The sequence below is a fragment of the Excalfactoria chinensis genome, chromosome 4 (assembly GCF_039878825.1).
Source record: "Excalfactoria chinensis isolate bCotChi1 chromosome 4, bCotChi1.hap2, whole genome shotgun sequence".
NCBI classification, from domain to species: domain Eukaryota; kingdom Metazoa; phylum Chordata; class Aves; order Galliformes; family Phasianidae; genus Excalfactoria; species Excalfactoria chinensis.
In genome coordinates this window covers 54,637,211-54,658,553 of record NC_092828.1, presented here as the reverse complement: position 1 = coordinate 54,658,553, position 21,343 = coordinate 54,637,211, and the positions used below count along the sequence as shown (strand labels likewise).

Here is a 21,343-nt window from a genome sequence, read left to right as displayed (position 1 = left end):
CTGTAAGATGCTGTGCTCTTGGAATCAAGGATGTTCAAGTAAAACATCCAAGGACGTCCTTGGTGCCTTTCAGTGAAATGTGTTCTCTGAAGAGGGATTTTTATGAAAAATGCATTTTAAAAATTCCCTTAGCCTCTGAATATAGACCCTCCGTTTTGTTTTTAACCTGTATCTAAATCCCACACCGGCCTCTCCGCATAGAGGGGGACTTAACCTTTTGTATGGGAGTGGAGAAGGGATGCAGGAATTTGTTAGAATGAAATATTTACAGACCCTAAACTGTGTAAGAAATAGGGCCTGTATCAGTATTAGTACAGTTTACAGAAGTGTTTGCCAGTAAATAATGCTGTTTTTCAGAACAGAGCTATTTATTATGAGTTATGTCCAGATAATTGGGATGCAGATGGTGTGAACCATATTACAGAACCTTTCTTTCAACAAAATGTTTTCTCTTTGTATCTGTTGCACTGCTCTTAAAACACACAATTCAGAACATCAAGGAAGAAGCTGAACAGAATCACATAAAATTAATCCTCACCCAGGTTGCGTCAATTTGAATTGTTTCACGTGCAAGTCTGCTAACACCATCATTTGTTAGAGATGTGACCGTCAAAGAGCAAGCAAGTACTCAGTTGTTTACCTGTTCCCTTCCTTCAACTGGATCAGGGATATCCTGCTAAACAGAAGCAGTCAAAAGCTTCAGTCTTATATTGATCAGTATTTTGCAGAACATAGAAGAAATTCCAATAATCATCCGGTCTTTAAATTTACAATCACGCTGATCAGTGGTTTCCACAGAGAACATAATCTGCACTCCAGCTGCAGCATGTTTATATAACTAGAGACAAAAGCACTAACGTAAATGGAGATTCTGAAAGTCGAGATTCTGGAAGTAACAAAAGAAATGGGACATAAGATGTAAGGAACTTCTTGAGCATTATATCACATATATGGAATTTTTAATATAATCAACATCAATCATGAGAAAGGTTGCTAAGTTGTCTGTAGGAGGAAAAGAAGCCATCCTTCCTTCTGAACTGCTTCTTTTGAGAAACCAAAATTAAAAGTCAGAGATTCACAACACTAGATAAAAGTATACCTTCTCATGTGCTCATGTGAAGAGTACAGCATAGCAGCTGTCCTGCTGGAGACAAATCATGCAGTATTTTGTGTAAGTATGGACTAGTAGAAATCAGACTCCTTTAAAAAGGCAGTCTGAGAAATAGGCTGTTAACTTGCAGAATTAATGTGCAGGTTGATCTGGCATTGACACAGCAGGACCTCACAGACATGACCAATGCGCCTCTTCAGTGTTTGGACAGCTGACTAATGGATACCTTTGTATTATAACTACTTATTTTCAAGTTACCCTGAGAACAAGTGGATCAAGGAAGAATTGGGTATGCTGGTTTTACTCATACTGTGGACTTTCTCTACAGAATTTCTTTCTTTCATTGGATGCCAGGCAAGTATTAGAAAGGTAATAACATTTGTAAACTACTTGCTGGAAAAGTTATCACTGTTTCAATCCCACCTTTCACCAAACTAGGTTCTACAGCCAAGAGACAGAAAGTGCACAGACAGTATTACTCCTGGTATCTCTATGGGAAAAGTCATGTAAGAAAAACCACAAGAGATCTCAAAATAATATAACTTGTGCAACTTTGACAGGGGCTTAATGATGTGCTATACTCAAAGCAGTGATGCGTAGAACTTACAGATGCCCAGAGCTTAGAATTAGAAACTAACATAGGCTTCAATGGACTTCTGCAGGCCAACCAGCCATGTTTAATAAGTAGGAAACGCCAACCTCAGAGTAACATTAAGCTGCTCAGGGCTCAGGTTATACCTAATGAAAGATGGAAAATATACCAGGAAATAGAAAAGGCCTGAAGTTCAAGGCAGGTTGCAACTATGAAATTTCTATAATATGCACCATCCATTTTCAAAGCCAGGTTAAACAGGACTGTAGGAAAAGACTTCACTTTTGAACAGCAGTGATCACAGCCCTCAGATGCATTCAGCATGCATCTGAGTTCTCTTTCCAGCAGATCCTTGTGTATTTTTGCACAGTTCTGGGACATGTTTGGTGTTCCACATGCAAGTGACCTTCATTGCACTTTCCATCTAACAAAAGGCAAATATGTAAACATACATCAAAGGAAGAAGTACTAACAGTAGTAGTACATTCACTGCAGACTCTGCATGCAGAGCTCTCTAGAGAGGTTCGCAAGCACTCTTCCTATTACTCAGCAAAAGGACAAATGGCATTTTATTCATTTTTAACTGCTATCTTGTATACTTATTGCCCCTAGCCTTAACAACCCCAAAACCACACTGGAAACTAGTTTCAGACTGCCTTGAATTAATCTGAGGCTATAAAACAAAGACCATTGGGAGAAACAGCATTTAGGTAAATAAATGGGATTGACAATCCCACGCATTTTTTGTTAGCTGTTAAACATTAAAATGATAAACAGTATTAAAACTCTACAACAGCAATAACTCACTTTGAACGGTTTTAGATCACTGAAAAAAAAATAATCTATTAAGACAGCTGATTTTATGAATGCATTTACAATTACTATAAGAGAATTTCCAGGGTTTGGTAATTCATCAAAAATTTTTATTTTGTTAATTACAAAAAGCTGCTATGCCCTGGGCAAGGTTCTAGATTTGGTTTAGAATGAATACTTTGGTATAAAGTCAGAACATTTTCATTAATATTTGTAACTGACATTCAGAAAGTTTCCAGCTATATCCAAGTTGAAATACGTTTCTTCTTCTCCAGCATAAATGTCCCTCCTTCCAGCACACAGATTCTACAGTAAAATCAATTCGCTTTTCCAAACCAAATTCCCATCCAGGAAAAACAGATCTGCAGAGCATTTTCCGAGCGTTGGAAGGTTGTACTGTTTCCTAGTAAGACTAGAATTTGAAAACTGAAAGTATTGACAACAGAATTCCCAGGCAAAACCAAATCTATTAAAAATATATATATATTGAGATACTTACAGTATTCTAAAGCAGAAAGACACCCTCTGATTCATGTGATACAGACACAGCCGATTGCTTTTGGTTTTCTGAGCACAAAATGGAATCAACACTAACCTCACATGTTCTGGAAAGATCACAGTTGAGTGGCAGGGCTTTCTCTTTCTGAATTTTAGAAAGCACTGAGATGCCCCTTTTCACTGAATCAGCTGGTAAATAACCCTGTAAGTAAACCACAGCTGTACCCCCACCCAAGTTCCAAAAAGGATTAAAGACTTTTGGTAACTCCAGCTTAACCACTGTTAACAATCAGATTTCCTTTCCAGAGCAGGAACTCTAGCTTTTTAAATGCAGCCTGCTTTAGATCTGTAGAAAAATAGCTCATTATTATTGATCCATCAAAGTGTCAATCTATTTAACAACTGCATGCACCTTACAAACATTCCAATGGAAGAGCATATCCTTTGTTACTGTATCACACTGGTATTTGTGAAATGTTGGTTGTCTCCATTACTATTAATCTCATCAAGTGCTCAAGTCTCCCCTGGCAGCAAGTGCTGGAGAGGCTAACGGAGAATTTAAAAGCCCTATTAAGGAAAATCAGAAGAAGTGAGGACAAGCACTTTCCCTCATCTGCTTTTGCTGCCAGCCAGTTGAAATCTCCATTCTCTTTCAGTCTTAACCCATCTTTTGTTAGTATATTTCTGGCTTCAGGTCTTCTTACTGCTCAGTTTCTGTTTGTGGAGGTGAGTTTCAATCTCTTGTCTGAAAACAAGCATCCCTAGCTGGCCGTGAGAAGCCTCGTTCATGGCTTTGGATTGCATGCACATTTTGTATTGCTCTGGGGTCAGCTCGTCCAGACACTGTTTTTCATGCCAGAGATGGAAGAGACCCCTGACGGGTGTTCTGATCACGATGAGATTGCTGTGAAGGTATTTGCGGTACAGATGTACATCTTCACCACCCCAGCCTTTAATGTCCAGATCAAAGCCACCTGACACAAAGAAAATCCAGAATAACTCTAGAAATACCGCTAGAAAATCTTCCACTACCAAACTCAATGCTATTAGTTGCACTACAGCTGTTTTCTAGCTCCAGTCAGCCCTTGAAAACAGCCTTGCTTTCTGCCAAAGTCTCAAAAACTCCAAAATTTCAAATCTTTCCCCACCAGCCAAAACTGCTTTATTGTACTAATCAGTGCATGGATTCTGGTACTCTATGGCTCTTGGGAATAGTCTGAACACCTAGCTAGATCACTGCTGCAAAGCAGAGGCATAGACACACACTGATCAGGGAAAGTAAAGTTGATTACAATTTTCTAAGTTTCAGTAAAACAGCCAATGTATTTGAGTGTATTTTTCTTACCTATGTTGATAAAATCAGATCTGTATTGGCAAGTCATTCCAAAACCAAAGTCTCTCCAGAATCCAGTTTCTTTTTTAATAATCTGCATGAGGGGAAAGGAACACATATATGGTAGTTGAAATGCTTACAGCATGAGCAGCAGAGAAACACATTCCCAAATTCAGTCAGAAAAAGGAACAAGTGCCCATTTACTCTACACCACATAAATCTGTAGCTGATCTAACAACACTTGTAGATATTCATAGCATGCTTCTGCCCAGAATAATAATAAAGTCATTAGCTATTATGGATAAATCCCTTGACAGAGAAGGATCGGGTTTTGCTGCCTGTCTGCTGCTGTAGTCTAAATAGAGAAATATCCCATCACAATCTGGAGTTTACTTCTTCAGAGGTACATCAACATCTGAAATCATTTTTTGTGGGATACGAATCACACATAAGAAACATACTGGTAAGACAGAAAAGCCAGACTCTGCAGTAGAGCTGATGGGTGGCATCTGGATTGTGGACCACATGACCTCTGGAAGAAAACATGTTCTGACCTGACTGTACAAATGACAGTTTCTTGATTAACTTAGTTTTGACCAAAATTAAAGAAGTGGTAAGGCTAATTTTTATCACTATTTTAGCTATCAGCTAAAACTAGAGGCCAGAAATGTTCAGAGATAAATATACATTCCATAAAAGTCTTGGTCATAACAGATACACTGCCCACACTACTGAAATGGACTATGAAAATATAGCACACTATAGATAGAAAAATCAGAGCAATTAGAGACAACAGCTATTATTTTCAAAGCAAGTATACAAAAATACATCTCCAAGGTCATAATTCACATGTGTGAGTGACTTCAAGAGTTTCAACAGACTGGGACAGGTATTTAAATCCTGTAAGGAAGTCAGCAGTACTTCACCATCCTCATGGGGTGGTTACAAATCTACCCTTAAGCAGCTATTTTTGAAAGTTTTGGCTTCCTTTGCAACAAAGTTGCAGGAGATGAGGCAGGATTTCCATTTCTGGATTTATCAATCCCAGCAGCATTTCCTTAACCAAAAATTCCACTTCCAAAATAGTCTCTCTCCTGACTTCTCATTCATGTGATGTGCCTTCCCCCTTTTGTTCATAAGCCTTGTCATTTTAGCGGCTTTCTTATTTTACTGCTCCTTTTGCTCTTTCTTTCTAGTTTCTTCTCTCCCTCCCAGAAAGCCAAGCCACTGAAGAAACCAATTAAAAGAAAATAAGATTTTATCTTTCAGGTCTGCACTGTAACAACAAATCTCCATAGTTATGCCCTCAAAGCAAGCTACTCATATGCATTAGCATTATTATTTCCCATTAGTGCAAATAGCTTCTGCACAAATAGCTCCTGCACCAATCAATTTATTTCAAAGATTTCAGAAGTCTTTCTTTCTCAGTAGCCCAAGTACCAGGCTAGAGCTAACTGTCTTGTTTTAATGGCAGAGATCTGGTGCCATGCCCAGGAGCTAATGTGGGTTGAAAATATAAAAATCTACATAAAAATGAGATTGGCCGTACTTTTTGAAATCAAGAAGCTTTTCTGAAATAAGCATCACATTTTATGATTCAAGTATTAGCTACAAATATTTGCATAGTCCTGACAAAGCAGTTTGTGGAATTTATGAGAGTTTGTGAGCTAAACTCTATTTCCTTTCCAAGCACTGTGTTTATAAGCCTGAGGACCTCCGTCATACTCTTATCAGAGCGAAAAGCTAAAGCAAATTCTATAGTATTGCCACAACAGGTTTCCTGAGACAAAAGCAGTAAAAAGGATGTTGCAGATGCTTCAATAACATTAAAAATAACTTTCAAGTGTGACAGCTTAAAAAAAAAAAAAAAAAAAAAAAAAAAAAAAAAAAAGCTGTCTTTTCATAGATGCTGTGAATGAGGAAGTATTTTTTAATCCCTACATGCTATACTGCCATGATCTCTCAACTACTCATTCTCTACATCAGTAGTCTAAAGCATGCTTTATTTTAGAATCCCAAACTTTTAACTACAGCAAGAGTGCCCAGCCTGGGACAGGACAGGCCCTGGCAGATGCAACACCTGCAACAAGAGGAGCAGCTGTTGCAAGTACCAACTTCTCAAGATGAGTAGTGCACAGAGGAGATGAGAGCAACATCAGGGACTTCTACCCCAAGACACCACACCATGGATGAGCTGTTTGCAATTAGAAAAATCCCTTCTGACAGAGCAGCAGATAAAATTGAAATTCTTAGTTTCCAGGTATAAAGTAAAAATCAAGGGCTAAAAATAAATGGTATCAATATATCTTTCGGGTGAAATAACTGCAGAATTCACAGTGAGATGACTGCTATACTTCATTTTGTCCGCATAGTACTCTTGTCTTATGCACATCACTGTGCACAAGGAATAGGGAAATACTTTCTAAAAGCACATGCACTGTTTCAGATTGAAAGCTTTGTACATATAAAAGCAGGCATTCAGGAAAATATATACTTACCAGCTGCTGTTCTAAAGATGGGATGGAATCTTGATGGCCATAAATTATAGTGGGATTATATTGGCTGAAAAGTACAGGATAAAAAACTTTCTTTCCTGGAAATGACAATGGGTTAATTATTCATTTTTTAAACTGTATAAATCATTTGTCACACCTACAAAATGCAATCCAGACTAGACCAAAACCATACAGTCACATAAGTTTTCAACTCATCTTATAATCTTTGCACGGGAACACAAATGCAAGGATATAAACAACAAAAAGGTTCAGCTCTAGAAAATAGAGGTGCTGAAGGCAAGGAATTCAATTACAGAAGGTGTGAGGGTGTTGTAACCTTTCAAAAGCCAACCAGCAATGGATTTTCGTCTGTCTTAATTAGTTGGCTAAGTTTTAAGAATGATTTACAGCAGCTTCATCACCAATTCAAATGCAAGAATACCGTAGTAAAGTGTTACACAGTGGCTACGGATCTGCTGAAAGGCTACACACTCCATGAGTAGCAGTACCTGGCTGTGTGTTCAATCTACAGGAGTTCAGGAATTCAGCTGTGAAGTATATGTCCACATCGCAAAAAAAGAGAACAACATTACTTCCTTTCCAAACTCGAGCACCAATGTCTAATCCTTTGCCCCTGGAAAACTCTTCATTCAGTTGGATAAAAGTGAAGTTCTTGAAATTGGTTGATCTAGAGTAGGAAAATATTCATCAGCATATGCTCATTTCCAGCTCTTTGTGGAAGTGGGTATGGGAATCCAATATGAGACAGCTAACACAGAAATCTATCATGCTAGGGTTTTGAGAGCACTTTAGGGGAACAAATGGTCTCTTAAAGTCTCAAAGGGATTTCCACTATGAGTACTTTCAGAGCTTGACCTGCATATGACCATGCTAGCATTCCTGCCAGAGACATTCCTTGGGCAGACCTTACAAAAACCCCAATGAAACTTAGCAGGACAAGTATATCTTCAGCAGGCAACTATAAAATACCTGTGGCCCTATTACCTATGGTATCTATATAAATAAAGGTCTTCTTCCAGCATGGAGATTATAACAAAGCTGACAAGATTTTTTTTGCTGGATGGTCAAAAGCACCTAGGGTCCTGCATGCTCTACTAGATAGTCTGTACCTGTCTCTGGAAGTCAGCCTTCAGACTGTTAAAAAGTCACCTTCAAAAATCTGGGACTGTCAGAATAACATCATTTGCAACTGATACAAATAATGTTTTTTTTTTCTCCAATTTGGTTAAGGACTTTTTTCTTCTTTTTTTTAAATCTAGCCTCCAATTCATGATACAATCACTGTGTGCACCGTCACTGTTCGTACATCAGATACTCATACTTACTTAGAGGTATTTTCAAGTATAGATTTGACCTCATTCACTTGTTCTTTTCCAAAGTAAACTACTGTGAGATGAATTCTCCCATCCTGCTGAATGCCCATTTCCCTAGAAAACAGAGACAGATATATGACTTGTCCCAGAAGTTAGCTTGCTTCAGTAACAAACACTTGCTGGGGAAGACAGTGTAGGAACTTGGAAGACATTCCAGAGGGCATAATTCACCAGCAGAGATCTCTACACTGACCAAGAGGCTCACTGCCTCTGCTAGAAGGGACTGCAGACTAACTAACTTTTAGGCAAGTTGGATAATAACTCTCCCAACAGCATTTGCTATTTTTAATAGAGCATTATTTAAAACCTCATCCAGACCCAAGAAGAATGATCCAGCAGGCATTAACTGTGCCACTTATCAGAACATGATAAGAGGGATTTTAAACAGGCTATACAATCTCTACTTCTTAACCCTGATTTTTATTTATTTTTTATATAATGGAACTTCCAAGTTCAGATCTTTGGCATTTTGCTAGGGAACATTTCCTAAAGTCAAGTATCACCTGGAGACCAAGCCAAAAGCCTAAGGGTAGAACTAATTAGACCTAATGTTACACATGCCATATTTGTACAAAGTATAATCAGCAAGACTTTTTCTCTAATCAGTAGAGAGATCAGCATGACCAGAGGGTAATATCTCCCATCCTAAAAACAAACATCTCTCAGATGGTTAATTTAGACAAGGAGCCTATTTATAGATGGCTGTAATTAGCAAAATAAATCCCATTGCAGGAGTCAGTATCTGTTGCTAAGACAGCCTTTTCTGGGCAACTATTTAAAGCTACATTTCAGTTACATTTTCCCTCCAAAGTCCACATCTATGTTGGAAATGAAAAGGACTTTAAAACTAACAACCCCAAGCTATCCTGAAGTTTGAATATATTTCCTTTCTGACTTTTATTGCCTTATTATTTTCCCAAATAAAGCCTGGCAAAGTGTCTGGAAGCACTAACTCTCTATTTTCCCTACAACCTTTTTTCTTCGACTGACAGCATGAAATTCTTACACTGCTACACAGCGATGTGTGCCCAACAAAACAGACAGACACTCAAGCCAGGTACTACAAATTCCTCGGGAACCTGCTTTGGCAGTGGGGTTGGACTGGATGATCTTCAGAGATTCCTTCCAATCCTATGATCCTGTGATATGTGAAAATCAGAAATCCTGATGACTGAAATACAGTTGCTTTCACTACTAAATACAATGCATTAAGAATCAAATGCCATTCACTCTCTCTACCCTCGAGAATGATTTCTTAGTCATAGAGTAAAATGCTATAGAAATGTAGCATAACTTTTATTGAGTAAGGTCTCAACAATTCCTGAAGTTGCATCTTACTAAGTAACATATAGGAGAGGCAGCACTGGGATGGAGACCTACCTGAAATTCTGCATGAACTGACGAAACTTGCTGGCTCTCTTGGCCAACGGCACAATGACATTAATAAGTGTGTCAGCCATATTGACATTTTCATTTTTCACTTTCATTACTGGACCAAATGGCCGAAATAGAACAACCTTCTTGAACTGATGCTTTGTGTCCCCTTTAAAAGTCAGCTCATACAATGTGCCTTTGTCCTTTTCTGTGCGGTAGATCCCTGTGTGAAGACAAGAGAGAGAAGATTCGGCAGTAAAACTCAGCTCTGGGACAGGGAAAAAGGATGCAGTCTTAATGGGCTACATCTAAGCTGAAAAAGCACAGGCATGAAATATCTGCCATTAAACCATGATGTGATTCAGTATCATTTGAAGGAGGCAGTCAGACAACGGGTTGGGCTGTAGGAGTTATTTGGTATTCTAACAGGTGCACACCTACACTTGGCTGAGTTATAGCCCCCTGAAGGTCACTATCTACTCTCACACAAAATAATCCTGCAGACACACTGCCCCCCCCTCCTTTTTTTTCCCTTCAGACTGATCCAATTGCACACCATGCACTGTCCAGCCAAGAACACAGCATGCACGGTAATGGTGATGCAGAAATAGTGTGGAAGGCAACCTGCCTTTTGGTATTATGAGTGAATAGGGCACCTCCCAGAAAAGCCATTTCCTAATCAATGCATTCAGTTCTTTCTTTACTAGAGGTGCCCTGAAAAGCCTTGTAATAAAACCAGGAAACCAGATGCCATCAGCTTCACCTGTGGCAAAGAACAAAACTGTTCCTTAGCTCTCAAGAGACTTCCCTTTCCTTGAGGCAAAGATGCCCACTCCTGGGCAATGGTCTGCAAGGATGACACTGTAGCATTTGGCACAGAGTAGGAGCAAGACAAATCCTTCAGACTGCGCTGGACAGCTTCAAAGGATATTTAATTCATACAAAGTAGAGAAGTACCATTATCTTGAACAGACAGCAATACCTCCATTTCTGCCACAGCTCACCCCCTCCACACCTGCGAGCTGCCCCAGCATGCTGTATGAGGAACCACCACCACAAACAGGGCTTAGATATTGCATTGGAGCAGGCGCTGTTGAGTGAAGGCTGCACACACATTTCTTGACAGGCTTTCTATAGTAGGTAGAGAGTATTTTTTGGATGTATTTATTTACTACATGGAATGAACTTTTAACATCTTCCAAGAGTGAAACTGGTCCCATGCTGAGGGCTGGCATGAAATGTAAAACCAACAGTCACATCCTATTGAAACGCTCTCCTAATATCTTAAATGTGACAGAGGTGGCCAAAAGGCCATAGATGTTATCCACTCAAAATGACACTTCTGGCCCTGCAGTGCACACTTGAAGCATTTTCTTAGCCCTATCCACAACATTTCAGAAGAGCTAGCATTTAATTTTTCCTAACTCCTTGAGCCCACTGTAAATATCTCAGCTATTCCATCAGTAGAGGAGGCTAATTCCACTGCTCTCCATTCCCTTTCAGAAACTCAAGGGTCAAAAAAAACCATGTCTGGAAGAAAACTCCTCAGGTTGACTTTTTTCTTTTCTTCCTTACCTGGTTATGAACAGTTTGACATTCTGTATTGAAAGACTCTTTGAATGGCCAAGTGACACAAACTCTTCATTCTGTGTTGTAGGTCTTATACTGCAGTATGGCAAGAACATCCAAAAGACTCATAAGAAGCAATTTTATCTGGCAAGAGTTCTGTGGACTGCCTTATCTTCTCTGCCATTGCCTATGTGGGTTTTTCTTAAATGTGCGCTTCAGCTGCTCAATACTATATGCAGAAAACGTACTGATCTGCTATTTCCATCATGCTTCATTATTAATATCAAGTTACTGAACAAATGCTCCATTCCTCCAGCATCACACAGCACTCCAATGACACAGAATACACATCTTTATATTTCTACCAACCTTTTAGAAATGTGCTTTTGATTCTCACTAGGATTTTCTACCAGTCTGCCCAAGGTACAAGTCATAATCTACCATTACTCAACTTGAACCTGCACTGGAGATCATCTGAGTGGTGATCTAATTGTTCTTGCATTTCCTCCTTCTGATGGTCAGAAAAAGGAAATCTGGGCCTCTGAATTCTTCTTACTCAGTATTACACAAAGCCAGCTCAAAATCTGAGTGTATTGCTGGGTGTACTCTTATTTTTTAAACATAGGCCATGTGAAGGGCATTTGTTTTGTGGAAGCATTACATAGTCTTCTGACATTAAACTAAACAAAAAACTAAATTAAGTCTGATATACATTTTCTCTAGAGAAAAACAGATAGGAATGCTTCATTGACTTAGTGAACCAACATTTTTCATAATAACAAAGACATAATTAACCAATTTAATAACACCTACCAGGTGACATCTGTAACTCCTCTACATCCTCTCCTACTGCACCCAAGAAACAACGTGCTCATAAATAGCACTTCTCCAGAGGTATATACTGTATTCATCAAACTGGAGAAGCTTTGTCAAATAAACAAGAGGCTCCTTAAAGGACATGCTTGCACATGCAAGCATCCCTACACAGTGCTATACACACATCAACAGGGGCTTCTTCAAACACCACAATTCTGTTGAAGACTTCTAGCACAGCTGAAAACAAGCAGCAAAGGCAAAGTTCTCTTGTGCAAGGTGGTAATCCAGAAATTTATAATTCTAACCATCTGGGCTCTTTTGTTTGTTTGCTTTTAAAGAAGGGAAAACTTTTTTGCCAGGTTAGGTGTTTGTGTAACATTTTTAGAAAAAGAGAACAGCGTGATTTGCCCAAGGTCAGGAAGCAAGCCTTGGAAATGAGCCTGAATGTCTTGAGTCATGGTGGGGACTCACACAGCAGAACATCCTGCCTTTCACATGTTTTGTTTTGAGTTTTTCCACCCCATTTCCAAAGGCACTACATTACTTTTCCTATTAGGACATTCTATTTGACTTAAAGATGCAAACAGCCTCAAATTTAAGAGATGAACTGAAGGATGGGGGGAAAAAAGGGCTTAGAGGAACAGATCAGAAAAACCTCTCCTGAAAAGGCTGTTCCTGAAAATATGGTACTCTGGAAAAGCCACATATTCACTATGGGTAAAATATCCCTGTTCAGCTGTACTGCAACCTACAGGAATTAATGATCAAAACTGCTACTCTGCCCACGAAACAACTGGCTTCCAGTTGGAAACATAACAGTTCTTTGCCTGCTTATCATACACAGACTTCTGATATTTTCCATGTTGTTTCTTAGTAATTCCTTGAAGAAGAAATCCAGTGAACTTGGTATAGGAAGTGGGAGGAACAAAGGGGCCAAGGGCAAGATTATAGCAGCTGAATGACCTAAGTGTCTCCCTGTAAATAGACAAGAGCAGAGCAGCAGCCAGATGGATACATCTCAGGCTCCAAGGGGAAGGTGTGCTTCTGTTAGTTCTGAGCAAGAAAAAAAAAAAAAGGAAAATTCCACCATGTGTCAGCAATTACTCTTGGAAGGAGAACTGTCCTCTGAGCAGTGTATCCAAATTTCACGCTAACAGCAAATCTCCTTAGAAGGAATTTAGTTCAGATGCAAGGCAGTAGGGTTACAGTCTAATTCTTGTGCACAAGTGCTGCTGTCTATAAACTGCAAAGGATAAAACACTTAAAGATATCACAGTCACAAAGATAACACACTTTCCATTAAGCATAGGTACTTGAAGAAATATCTTCTTTCTGCACACCCTGCATAACAGTATGCACATGTTTAGCAGTAAACACATCCTGTCTACTGCTATACATTTGCAATGGCCTAGTACTGAAAAACTGACTGTAGGTAACAGATGTGAGCTACAAGAATACAGAAATCAACACAGGACACTCAAACAAATCAGATTTTCTTTCTTAATATGCTAGCTATGCTAAATTGCCAGATTGGCAACACACCTGAGTAAAAAGGTCTCCGGCCAGTGTCAAAGGTTGTTGATATGGGTAAAAACAAAGACAAGTATCACATAAACAGCAGCAGCTCAGGTTTAGAACTTGTCCCTGACCTTGATTACCTAATCTTTTGTTTCATTCCTCCCACCAGCTCAATCTTAAGACAAAAGCAATAACCACATGTTCTAGATAAGGGATGCACTCAGCTTGTGCATGCTGTTATTTCTGAAACAGTTAGAGGACATAAAACTTAATCCTATAAGTTTTATTACTTTCAACATAGAGCTTGGTCACATCTCCTAGAAGAGCTTGAGTTGTCCTGGGCAGCTCTAGTAAAAGCAGTCAGCTTTGCCAGCTAGCTAACACCCCAATAACTGCTGTGCTCCAGCATATATCCCTTCCACGTGCCTTCACACATACTATTTTCTGCCTTGGTCCACTGGTAGCCAGGCACATATCCTCGATTGCACTTAAGAAAAACATGCTCTAACAGAAGGAATAACTTCATTGGCACATGAAGCACTGTACATGGCAAGAAATGTCACAGTGGAAACATGCTTTGAAATGAGCAAACAGAAGGAAGCAAACTGGAAGTGTGCAGCTTCAGACAAGCAATTCCCAGATCTCTGTCCATGCCCTGATCAATAGTATTCAGCAAAATAAAGATGTAAAAGATAGGCATCTTACCAAAATGCCTCCTAAGTCTGGAGTAAAAACATTTAAAGATCATGAAAATAATTTTCTACTCTTAAATAAACTTAGCTAGGTCAGCTGTGGATTAAATCTCACAGGCAACTCTACTGAACAACAAAACAAGTAACATGCCAGCTTCTGTACAAAGTGAAAGCAGGACAACATGTTACAAATTAAAATGTAGCTTTCTTAGTCAATAATAAATAATCACTAGCCCTTGGAAACAAGGCCTCTGAAATCTTGTCCTACATGTTTCTGCTGCACAGCTCCCTGCCCTTTTAACTTAGAGCAGCCACTTGGATTTGAATTGGAGCTGTCAACCTTAATACTGGTAATAGAAAGTTGGGATTGCAGCCTGGTCATTTATCCCTTGCTCTGTCAGTTCTGAAGCAACCACATGACTAGGGAACTGTAAGCACACACTGCTGGTCACTATGACAGACTGACAGGTTCCGCTGTCACAAAGTCCTGTTTCCCAGACAAGCTGTCATCCAAGTTGTATCCAAGTCAGCCTCACTAGGTCATAGCACTAACCTTGTCCCATACATCTGTGTTATAACGTTATCCCATCTCCCTCAGTAATGTAGTCTCTCTGAACCAGCCCACCAACTCTGTAAGAGGACTCAAAACTGCTGTCTGCATACAAACCTTCAACAAAGTCAGAAGTTGTGTATACACGGTGCTTTTTATTGCTGTCTCCCTCCAGACTGTTCAAATTCCCAACAGCTAACTCGATCACCTCTACCAGCTCATCTCGCTTATCCTTCCTTACAGGTTTCTCTTCTGGGTGGCGTGTCAGTCCTGTCTCCAGCTGGTACACCTTCTGCAGGGTAAAGCTCTCAAAGGGTACAGCTGCATACTCCGTGGACAGCTTAACACCACTGTGCACCTCTGCTTTGTCTATTTGGGCACGGAGGAAAGCCAGCAGATTAACCTGGGCCTTCTCTGGGTTACTGTGGTCAAGACGAATTTCCAGGGGATCTGGGTTCTGATCCTGCATGCTCTTAAGCTGTTCGCTCTTGCCTTGGAGCTCAGCCTTCAGCTGGGCAATTTGTTTCTTCAAGCTAATGATGTAGTTGCGGTGCTGCTCTTCTCGCTCCTGCAGAATAGCTTCATATCCCTCCTTTGCAGTTGGACCATGCACCCTGGGCAAGGCGAGCTGCTCAGTATCACCCCTGGGTGTGCAAGCCAACATATAAACGATGGACACAGAGCAACAGGCCACCACCAGCAGGCCTACAAGTCGAGGGACAAGTATAAGAAATCCTCGTCGGAGCATCATCTCTCAACAAGTAGGGTCTAACCCAACAAACGTAGCAGTTCTTACATCCACACAGTGCCACAGGGGCCCCTGGGCTTGGAGTACTTTTACACAGATGCATGTATGTACAGCAACTGGCTTGACAGCTCTCTTAAAACATGTGTTTCATCCACATATTTGGACTCTCTCTGGTGTTTGCCCAGCAGGACCAAAAGAGAAACAGCAAAGCAGACAGGACACCTCCTGATCCTCATGGCAACACCTACACTGCTGCAATGTGGTCAGCTGGTGGCTGATGGAAGATGAGGACCTGTAAGACAAATAACAAGGGCAGTTATTCAGGCACATGAAAATTTGGTCATTCAGTCCAGATGCTTGAGAGTATTCTAATAATTTACTGTTATTTCCCAGCCACACTAGTAGATCTCAGTCACAAAGCTTTTGTGCTAAGACCATTACACAGGCAATTCTGTGTGCACAAGCTTAACTTTCAACAACATGACTATGACGACTGCCAACCAGAAAGTAGTCTGGGCCTCCGGGTCTGTCATGCTTTAGAATTGCTAGCAAGTCATTATCTGTTACCATTACTTTCCAGTCATATGTTAAGGTCCCCAGCTTATCTGAGCAATGCTGGCCCTCCAAGTTCTCAAAACCTGGAATGCACAAATTTTGAAGGCAGTTGGTCCCATAGTTAAGACTTCAGCTTTCAGAGATGTATTTACCAAAACACCAGTTTGCAAATGTGGTCCTGTTCAAATATATGAAGGCTCATCTGGAGCATAACTTGAGAACTGAGAAACTAGAAGGCCAATTGCTGAAACCAAACCTTAGTTAGACATAATTTATCAGATGCTCCTGTAAGTCACAAAGAACTAGGGAAAGGGTTTTCCAGGAGCATTCAGAATAAGTCTTACTCAAAAAAATCAGGAGAAGCTTTGTTACCATCTAGAAGGCTATCACCACTACACACTATCCTTACCTTTTAAGGTACTCTTCCATTACTCATAACATGGAATAAGCCTTGCAACAATGCCTGGCACTACTGTGTTTTCCACACATGCGCTATCTGCCCAGTAACAAAGACCACTGAAAAGGTTTAAGGGAAAATCAGCACAGGCATTTTTAAACATAAGTGAAGCTAAAACTCAGAATTATTTGTTACTAAGACTACCATCATATAGTTAGATCAGGAAGGAAAAAAATCAGATGACTGAACATCAATACTGGACTAGCTGTAAACTATTTTAAAACAGTTAGGCTGACAACACTACCGCTGGGATTTTTAAAACCCCTTAGTCATGGCACAAATCCACACCTATGAAAGGAATTTCACCATTTGTTTGGCTAACAGACTTAGGCCAAGGCTGAGTAACATCCTAAATCACACTGTGACACTGCATTGTTAGACTTGGAACACAAATCAACCTCTAGACAGTCTCCCTTTGGATGCATAGACGACATTATGACACAGGTTTTTGAAACAGATTTGTAGTCTCGCTAGTCATACATCCTTCCTGGCAGTCCCTTAAGTAAAAACAGTTTACCTTGAGAAAATGTGCTTTTAAGAGTTATTTCTAGTCTTGAGACAAAAAGTCTTCTGTAAGACTTGATCAACTTCTTCGTCAATTTCCCCCGCCCAACACCAGCATCTTGCTGAACCATTACTCTCTATGCACAAGTTATCCTGGGGTATTCTTGATTGTTTAACTATTATCAATATTTAACAGTCTGCAGAGCTGCTAGAAAAACAAAAGAGAAGGAACTGAAGGGGCTACTGTAAGTTACAAAAATACTACCATGTTTTTCCCCAAAGTAATGCTGAATAGCTATTTAGTATTTACAAAATTCTCCAGAAAACATCAGTGTTTTCAAAGGAAGAATCACTGATGTTGAAGAAAATATTCAAGCAGGAGGCAAAAGGATAGGATGATGTTGGAATCCTTACCTTTTTGCAGGGATCTTCTCTTTGGCACATCTTGGTCTGCCGCAGCTATTTCTCAGCTTGCCACAGTCATCACTTGTTTATCTCCCTTCTTACGTCCTTCCCAGAAAACACACGCTCTATAAAAAGCGCCGTCAGCCTCACAACACCTCTTCATCGCTTTCACATTTGCCAGCTGCCTACATCTTCAGTCTCTCTCCTGCGTGGTGAAAGGCTGTAGTGGAGACGCTTCCTATGGATGCGCTATAAAAGTTGGCTTCCTGCAATGCAAAGGAGCTTGTCAAAGCTGAGCATTTCTAACTGTACAACAGATCTGGCTAGCGGACTGCAAGAAGGTAGTGAGACAGAGTCAGGAAGTGGTAAGATGTAGTACATAAAACACTGCTGTGCTTGTATGCTTCACTTCACACAATTAGTCCATTGACAGAATTGGCAGAAGCTGAACATCACTGAAAGGATTAGTTGTGCTAACATGGTATAAACTGAAATTACAGCTCAATGCCTTAGATAAACACACAATTTCTATAAGCAGAATCAGAGTCAGGTTTTGAGCAAAGAGCTCTTCAAATGTTGATCTTAAAATGTACATTCACATATAGCTATATTTGCTGAAAAAAACTGGGTCTCTCTTGAGGATACTTCTTTCCCTTTCTAGTTTTCCACTTTCTCACCTATCAAAGAAGCCTCTTGAAACACATTTCAGGACAATAAATTAACTGAGCTGATCCATCCTTTGAAACAGTGTTCTCACAAAAAGAAATTCAAGTCGTGATGATTTCACCATCAGAAACAGAGGCACCCTGACAACAAGCACTCATTATTTGCTCTCTACCGTGAGAGCCATCTAATTATGTTGGACTGGTAGCTTTGGTAGCACCGCCTTGTAGGCAGTGTTTGACACTTAAATATAGAGATGCTACTGTACCACTGTCTCTAAGACATGCTTGTGAAAGCAGTTCTCATCTGTACCACTGCCAAAAAAAGCAAATTAAGTCAATACCAGAAACTGTCACAGCTACAACATCCCAACTACATAGATGGTACCAGGAAGACAGGGATAGAAACTCCTAACAACCACTCTGTTGATTTCACCAGACCTACAGTTTCACACTAACTGAGAGCCTAACTGAAGCAGAGACAAAATGAAGTGCCAGATTTTCCCAGGAACTGACAATAATGCCTCTGTATTTTACAGCATCAAGTAGTATTAATTAAGCTTTAAAGGAACTTTAACAAATGCACAGCACTTAGTCTGATAGCCAAGGAAAAGAACATAAGTTCAAATAAATAAATAAATAAATGCCTCTTTGCAAAAACATCTTCAACCTCAGCTCAACCTGCTCGCCAAGCCAGAGGTCAGCCCAGCTCACAGAGGTACTTTCAGATGTTTTCAAGGAGTCTGTGCCCAAAAGTTACTTAAACAAAGCGGCAGGTTCTGTTACTGCAGTGGCAACTGCTCTGTACAACAGAGGGTGCTGCACTCAGCCATAGGAAGTGGCAAAACTTAGGAAAATTGGCTTAAAATTTTGGATGACATGTACTCAGTTACTCACCGCTGTTACTCACCACTATCCTGATTTTTTATGGACTGCAGAGATACATAAAACTTATCTCTGCTCTGAAAGGCAACGTGTCTCAAGCCAGAAGTTGTGGCTCTCAAAAATCCAAGTGTGAATTAATGCAGAAGGGAAACTCAAAACAATATAAGCAGTCCATTTCTCCCCTCTGAGCTCTACACTCTCCTTATTCATTACATAGAGAACTGAAATGGACAGCAAAACAACAGTATAACTACAGAATCGGCACATAAGGCATGAATGCTAAGTAACTGATCTTCTCATGCTTTCTCTCACAGTTTTCTATCACAGTTTCCTATGACAGGTGCAATTGAGACAACTGCCATTTTAGATTTTAAAAGTTTTGAAATTCTTTTTTAAAGAATATGGTGAATGGCAGAAGCTGCAATTAGTTTTCACATAGGCATTTGAGGCACCTTCACTGAACAGCAGCACACGTTATTAGAATCATATTAACCATCAAAATGAGCTGCAGGGAGAAGGAAACAGATGTTTCACCCAGACTAAGTGCTTTACAAAAAAAATAATAAAAAAATACTGCAGCCACTTGGCATTTGCCTCGAGCATTTGAATTACAATGACTGTACATAACACCAAATAAATTATTTTAAATGTTAGGATAAAGAAAAAGCCCTTACTCCCCTAACTTTCTTGTTAGATAGAAACCCAGGCCTCTCATCACCATGGAACATGTCTCAGGGACCAAAGTCCAGTCTCACAAACGTTTATGATACAAGTAGAGGGAATGCAAAAACAAATTCTCTCCTTAATGCTAAATCATGATTTCTCACTAATGAAATGCACAGGGCATCCCATCTTTACCACCCATCCAGTGCTAAATTATGCAAAAAGCTGAATAAAGAAAGAAGCTGTCTGATAAACTGTCTAGATGTACCTTCATAATCTTTCTGCATTGTTGGCTGTTAAAAAGACACTCATGCATTAAAAAAAACATTGTCCAGAACAAAATGCTTAATTAAAATGTTACATTTTGATTTTTGATAGATCACATTTAGCTAATTGAACATGAGCCAGCAGCATACCCAGGTAGCTAAGAAGATCCATGTCATCCTGCCTTGATGCCATTTCTGTTACATCAGTAGAACCATAAAGGTGACTGTCCCCCTGTACTCAGCACTGGTGAGGTCATGTCTAAAATACTATGTTCAGTTTTGGGTCCCTTACTACATGAAAGACATCAAGGTCCTGGAGTATGTGCAGAGAAGGGTGATGGAGCTGGTGAGGTGTCTGGAGCACAGGCTTTATGATGAGAAGCTGAGGGAGCTGGGATTGCTCTGTCTGGAATGAGGAGGCTCAGGTGAGATGTTATTGCTCTCTACAACTGCCTGACAGAAGCTTCTATTGAGGCGGGGTCAGCCTCTCCTCCCATGTAATCAGTAACAGAACTACAGGAAATGGCTACAAGTTGCACCAAGGGAGATTCAGGTTGGATATTAGCAAAAAAAATTGTTCTCAGACAGTGTGGTGAGGCATTGGAACAGTCTGCCCAGGGAGATGGGAGTCACTGTCCCAGGGAGATGTTCAAGAAATGTGTAGACATAGTTTAGTGGATATGGTGGTAAAGGGTTGATGGTTGAACTAGAAGATCTAAGTGGTCTTATCCATCCTTAATGACTCTATGAAATACAAAACACTACTTGAAGACAGTAGATAACTGATTGCAAAAACCTTGATTTCTTAATTGAAGAGCCATCTGACACAAACATACACGCATCTGTAGTCTCAAAGTCTCCAACTCTGCTCACAGGGAGGCAATTGCACTGCTCCCCTCTATAACTAATAGTTACAACCTGATTATCTTGCAAAGCAGTTCCAATAACTATTACATGCTGTTTTGAACCAAGAAACACTCAAAAACATGAACGGTAATGAAATTATCAATCCTGTTTGTCAGCACTCTGGACCCTCATACTGCTAGTTTTATTGCTTCCCTCTTATCACAATAAATCAGTAACTTTCCATAACTGCAGGAAACCAACAAGGATAGTCTATGCAGACAGTTAAATGTTAGGGGTTACTGTCCTACATTTACTAAAACATCTAATTCAGCAGCTGTCCTGTACAGGGGATTTCCAGAAAAAACTAAACACAGATTAAACACAACACTAAGCTGTAACAACTTCTGAGGTAGCTCAGAGTCAGCAGAATCAGACGCATATGAATATATATATATTTCTGCATTAGAACAAGCAACGGAAGAGTTTTTCTTATCCACATAAGCCTGGGCATGAAAAAAAGCTGCTCCTTCGCTTTGCAGTGTTTATATACATGCACTCAATAGTGTACACAGCCAAAAGAAAACTGAATGCTACCAC

At 39.9% G+C, this 21,343-nt stretch overlaps 1 protein-coding gene across 4 annotated transcripts in view; it reads right to left on the bottom strand.

Annotated features, from left to right (window-relative positions):
• Window positions 1-669: 669 nt before the first annotated feature.
• The window catches only part of CSGALNACT1 (chondroitin sulfate N-acetylgalactosaminyltransferase 1), a 42,799-nt gene continuing 22,125 nt past the window's right edge, over window positions 670-21,343 (bottom strand). For 3 of the 4 annotated variants that reach the window (XM_072334890.1, XM_072334888.1, XM_072334891.1), the window contains exons 3-10: window positions 17,434-17,690; window positions 14,873-15,795; window positions 9,617-9,833; window positions 8,189-8,290; window positions 7,352-7,530; window positions 6,846-6,940; window positions 4,360-4,441; window positions 670-3,988 (exon numbers count right to left, since the gene is read on the bottom strand). In XM_072334890.1, coding sequence (XP_072190991.1) covers window positions 3,705-3,988; window positions 4,360-4,441; window positions 6,846-6,940; window positions 7,352-7,530; window positions 8,189-8,290; window positions 9,617-9,833; window positions 14,873-15,506 — 1,593 coding nt within the window. In that variant the 5' untranslated portion in view covers window positions 15,507-15,795; window positions 17,434-17,690 and the 3' untranslated portion in view covers window positions 670-3,704. Of the gene's footprint in view, window positions 3,989-4,359; window positions 4,442-6,845; window positions 6,941-7,351; window positions 7,531-8,188; window positions 8,291-9,616; window positions 9,834-14,872; window positions 15,796-17,032; window positions 17,080-17,433; window positions 17,691-21,343 lie in introns of those variants that run through there. The other variant, XM_072334892.1, reaches the window with a different exon arrangement.